General features: G+C 37.5%; 1 protein-coding gene across 1 annotated transcript; it reads right to left on the reverse strand.

Moving 5' to 3' along the window:
- Window positions 1–37: 37 nt before the first annotated feature.
- Window positions 38–5,568, reverse strand: LOC308686672 (small ribosomal subunit protein mS35-like; the record flags this gene model as incomplete). Its single annotated transcript, XM_081395112.1, has 6 exons — window positions 5,410–5,568; window positions 5,030–5,076; window positions 4,756–4,923; window positions 3,274–3,334; window positions 3,005–3,144; window positions 38–147 (listed from the first exon to the last, which is right to left on the reverse strand). Coding segments are annotated over exons 1-6 (671 nt in total), but the record flags the coding sequence as incomplete, so codon positions are not given.
- Between the last annotated feature and the right edge of the window lie 244 nt (window positions 5,569–5,812).

Raw genomic sequence — 5,812 nt, forward strand, 5'->3', positions numbered from 1 at the left:
GAAAACACAACACAGAATATATCTCCATATCACCAACCTGTCTGCGGTGATGGTGAGCGTGTCGGTGTCTTTACAGTAACGCTCATCGAGGAGCTTGATCATCTTCTTTCTGGCGTGATCATCCAGATTTAGGCTGGAGAGCTTCACCTGCAAAGGATAAAAACAGTGTTTGATTGGCTAAAGATGCATTATAATCGAGAACGCATGAGGGATAATGTACAGTCAGATGGTCGTTATCTCAAAATAAACCCTGAAACCGATCCAGCTACATTAATATATATGGACAGTTTTGAGAGAGATATGAATCTAGCACAGTTGTGTCGGAAAGTTTCATCTAAGTTCATCGGAGGACGACGTCCACGAATCACTTAATCCAAATCTTCATCATTTCTCCAGCAATCATTTGCACTTGGCCTTCCTCCAGTCAGCCGAACTAAACTAAATCTACTAAATCTTATTCTTCCAAACAACAAACACTCAACAAGGCACAACTCTGCCTTTTAAATCCCGCTCCGGATCGGCCAATGGGATCAAACACAACAGCGGTGATGTCACTAAGCTCTCTCCGACTAATGAACAAAAGCGCACAATGCAATATCACTGTATTTATCTGGGGTTTTCCTGGTGTTTCAGTCAAGGAAGGACGGGGGGTGGGGGGCCTTCTCCCACCCGGACACTCATCCCGTATATCTGCCCTTTGATCCCCTTCACTTCTAGCTCTAATCCAACAGGATTAGCGTCAGATGGCGATTCCACACTGCAGTCATAATCTAATGGTTTTCCAGGCAGATGGTGAGAGATTTGATATAAATAACATTTCAGATTATAAATAGGAAAAATATATAAAAAAAAATCAATGAGGTTCTGCTGAGGCCACTAAACGTGTCTTTAAGTAACATGGTGTTTCATGAACCGGGTACATTTGTTTACTGATAACAGTCCGAGTGTTGTTTACTCAAGCAAAAACGAGTTATTAATTATCCGGGAGTATTTATGATCATTTACTTCTCCAGAGCGTGTAAATACTGAGCGCATAATCATAACTAATCCTGCTAAGAGGAGACATACTGTATGGACAGAAAAATAGTTCATCATCATAATGCTTAATTAAAGGTAGTCTTGTGTAGACAGACTTTTGATTATCAGTAAACGACCACCAGAGACCATGTGACCGACATGTAATGACCAACCACGGTTTGCTTTGTTTTGACATGCAGTTTATTCTACATAGGCATTTTGGGAAAAACAGAAAACACCTTCGAAATTAAAGAAAAGGTGTAGAATATCTGAGATCCATCCAAACAGATTAGTTCACAATATACATCTCAACTTTCTTGCTTCTAACAAAATACTCACGTTTGAAGCCATAAACCTGGCAAATCCATGAGTTCGTAATAACGCAATAGAGTTCAACAGTTCAAACGCCATCCATTTTCTCCATAGGGAAATTATTTATTGCGATAACTACGATAACAACCTTAAATCGATGGCATTTTCTTCTGCTGAAGCTGTCAGCCTGCATTATTTCAACTTAGTTTTAAAATAAGCATGTTTAACAGTGGATTTCACGGTAAAACTACATTACCCATGATGCTGTCCAAAAAATTCCACCAATCAGACAAGCTAAATGCGGCAAAAGATCTCGTTTGCTTCGCCCATATATATGCATATTTTGCATTAAACTTAAAATGTACTGTATCAACATTTATGTGAATAAATGAGTAGTTTAATTTGATTATGCTGTTCGCAATGCTTCATGGGATTGTAGTTCTTTCCCTCACTAAATCCGTTAAGTACACAGTCTTGTACCTTTTGTCTGATTTTCAAAAATGTTTTTGCTTTAAATCAAAGTTTGTGATGTTATTCTTCTCAGTGCAGCTGATTGTCTTGGTTCAACGCTTTAACAAATACTTTTTGAAATGCCTATGGGAAAAATTAAAGGGTAACTCTCACCAAAATGCAACCTAGGGTCTTTTTGTTAATCTACCCGAGGCAAACTTTCATTTAAAATCATAATTAGAATGGAAACGCCACTTTTAAGTTTGACCGTATTTTTGTTTTCGGTCAAATTGCCTTTTGAATGGGAGTGCATGGGGAACGACTATGATAGCATCAAAAATCGCGATTTTTAACACACTAAGAAGGCTCGACACAACATGAAACTTTGCTCTCAGTATCACCAGGGGCTCTACACATGAACTCCAGCATTGAGAACATTGTTTGTGTACACAGAGTTTACTAAAAAGAAAGATTTTGAACAACTCACTGTCTCTGTGTCCGCCGGCATTTTGTCAGTCAAAAATAGTCGATCTCCGAATGCAACGTAACAGGGAGGAGAGTAAAGATGGAAAGCTCCAAAAGCTTAGTTCCATATACATTCACGGATAATTTGATGTGTTGTCGTTAGTGAAAATCAATATTGACCTTGTATTTGAAAAAGGATGCTCATATAAGAAGCAATACTAAAATTCAGAGTCAGTTCATTCACATTCGGAGATCGACTATTTTTGACTGACAAAATGCCGGCGGACACAGAGACAGTGAGTTGTTCAAAACCTTTCTTTTTTAGTAAACTCTGTGTACACAAACAAAGTTCTCAATGCTCAAGTTCATGTGTAGAGCCTCTGGTGATACTGAGAGCAAAGTTTCATGTTGTGTCGAGCCTTCTTAGTGTTTTAAAAATAGCGATTTTTGATGCTATCATAGTTGTGCCCCATTCACTCCCATTCAATCCCATTCAAAAGGAATTTTGACCGAAAATGAAAATACTGTCAAACTTTAAAGTGGCGTTTCCATTCTAATTATGCTTTTAAACGAAAGTTTGCCTCGGGTAGATTCACAAAAAGACCCTAGGTTGCATTTTGGCAAGAGTTACGCTTTAATGAAAAATAAATAAATAAAACTTTCAGAACCAGCGCCACTGAAAAAGTTTCAATCAAACAAGCCATATTCTTCATGATTTGGAAAATATTCATAAAAGATCTAGAATTGAATAAAAGTTCACCTTCAGTGTCACTATCCGTGCGTCTGGGTTTCGCAGCGACAGTCCAGCGGATACAAATTCCTTATTCTGCACCTGGATTGGGAAGTGCTCCATGCATTTCTCATCAGAGTCCAGGGCAGACGGCCACTCTGTGCAGAACGCTGGACAAATTAAACAAGGAAAACATTTACAAATCTTTCTTTCATTTAGCCACAGCATGACATGTGCTCATCAACTGCTGTCCAATATTTATCACTGCAACAATCACGTTTATAACACAAAACACTCACGCTTCAGGGCCTCACAGTGCTTCTTAATGGCAACCGGGGTTAAGTGTAAAAAGTTTGGAATCTGAAAGACATTAGAGCATGTGATTAAAAAAGTGCTGTTTTACAAGTGGTCAAAGGAAAATCCACATCTTCACCCTTTATTTAAATGTTTTAATCGTGAAAGCGCAATATAACGTGCCAAACTGAATTTTTGGCCAGGCTGTCATACACAGAAATTATGAATGAACACATGTAAAAACAAGAGAGAACCAATGAAAAAATAATAACTGATTATGTTGTTGTCAAAAGGTGCGTTTCCATTACAGATTTGCGCAAAACTTTTGCGATTTTTTTCTAAATGTCGACAAAAAACTATTGTGAAATGACGGCGTTTCCATTAACCGATGTTATGGGACTAAAACTTCATTTTTTTCCTCTCGCGATAAGTAAATCATGGCACCGGACGTTGGTAGGTTTATGTACTATATCCCAGTATTATTAATCAAAGGAGACGTATGTGTGTTATCCAATCATTAATGGTAAGGAACGACCCTTATTATACTTGAGAGCAGCACATATGAGGAGTTTCTGGGTGTTTCTCCCTCATTTCTGTTTCGAGGTCTTGATTGTGGCATTTATTTGAGGTTTAGAATCCATTATTCCTGTAATTATTTTGTCTTTTATGAATTTAATAAAGAACTCTGTCTCGTATTCTGTCCAAACACACCGCGTCGTCTACATCACGTGACCTGTAAATGCGCAAAAACTGTTTCCATTGCAGTTTTGCAAAATATTTCTTTTTCGAATTGCCTGAAAAAACCCCTCATGCGAGCGGAAAAACTTTTTTGCAATAAATGGGAGTTTTTGCGAAAATTACATGTTTCCATTAAGCGTATTTTCAATTCGCAATTTCAATTTGCGCAATTTGAAGGGTAATGGAAACGCGGCTAATGTATGTACTTTTGTTTTTTTCTAAGTATTATTTTTTTTTTTTGCATAGTAAAATAAAACCTGTAGCTGTAGTTTTTTGGCAAACGATTTTGTCAGATAAATACCTTAATCAAGTTTAATATTTTGTTCTTCCCTCATATTTAAAAAATATTTTCCTCATATTTTGATGGTTTAATTGAATTTGTAGGGTCATAAAAAAAAACAAATAACGCGCTCCGGACATCACTTTTGACCAGTATAGGCAATAAAAAAATCTGAAAAAGTCACCGCAGGTCCAGTTAGCATCAGTTCACAATAAGGTTTTGAAAATTTCTAATAATTTTCTGTTTAAGACAGGTTTTCATGATGCAGCTCAGAAATTATTTCATAAGACAGATTAATTCTGCTCAAAAAGCTCTAATATTTTACAGGTTGAATCAAGATGTTTTAGGTCTTCCTACAAACTGATCTTATAATTATGCAGTGGCGCTGTGCATATACATCAAAATGCAAAAATGAATAAAAAATGAATATGGTATATTGCACGTCTGATTATTTTAAAAACTTGATCACCTTTATCAGTTCCAGGTTGCCCTTCTTGGCAGGCGGGACACCTCTCTTCACGGGATATCCCATCCGCACCGGCAGGGGGACGGCGGACGGTCTGAATGAGGCGGCAGTGGGGTAAACCGCCGTCCAGTCCTGATCCTCGGCCATCCGCTCCGTCCTGGGCTCTCCAGCCTGTGTTTCATCATCAATAACATTATAATTCTGCTTTGCTGAATCATAGACCAGAATGTAAACAAACTGTATTACGGTTGTGTTGAGACAAAGTGTAATAGTCCACCTGTCTCTTTGACCTCCACTGACCCCGACCACCTCGACCTGCAGTTTCTGCAATCACACATTCAATGAGGAAATTCAGTGTGCATTCAAACATTAACCTCATTCAAAAATACAGCAAGCAATACTAGATGTGGTCATATTAGGTTATAAAAAACATTTACTTAGATACAACATGTCAGACCAATAATTAAGCAATTAAAGCAATTGTTGTGATGGTACAAAGACAGTACCACGGTACTTTAATATATACTAGGTGCTGAATATATATATATATATATATATATATATATATATATATATAGACATACACTAACATCAATATTATTGTAACTCTCCTTTAATACTGTAAATCGATTAAATGACAGATCATGCTATCTTTACCTCTTTCTGTGGCCACGACGCTTGTTGAGAGGACAGAGGAGATTGAAATCCCCCTGCTTAATGAAATTAAACTATATATTCCATTAATATTACAGTTTATTTTGCATAAGGAGGACAGCGCAGGGTGAGTGACGGACGCAGCCATGATGGGAAAACCTGCGGCGTGACTACGGCGGCTCGGAGGAACGCAAATAAAGCGAAGCTAAAAAGATCTGAGAGACAAACATGAGTGTTTGTGTGCACATTGATATTCAATCAGTTTCGAAACAACAACAAAAAAACGATCTGCTTTTAATTCAGAACCAGGTTTAAGTGTAACTTTGAGGGACTAGAAACTAATAGGAAAGACAAAAGAGCTAGTAACACTGAAACATATCAAACGAAACGCATTTTTTTGCGTTTA

This window comes from Scardinius erythrophthalmus, assembly GCF_964197995.2.
Source record: "Scardinius erythrophthalmus genome assembly, contig: HAP1_SCAFFOLD_626, whole genome shotgun sequence".
In the NCBI taxonomy this organism is placed as follows: Eukaryota; Metazoa; Chordata; class Actinopteri; order Cypriniformes; family Leuciscidae; genus Scardinius; species Scardinius erythrophthalmus.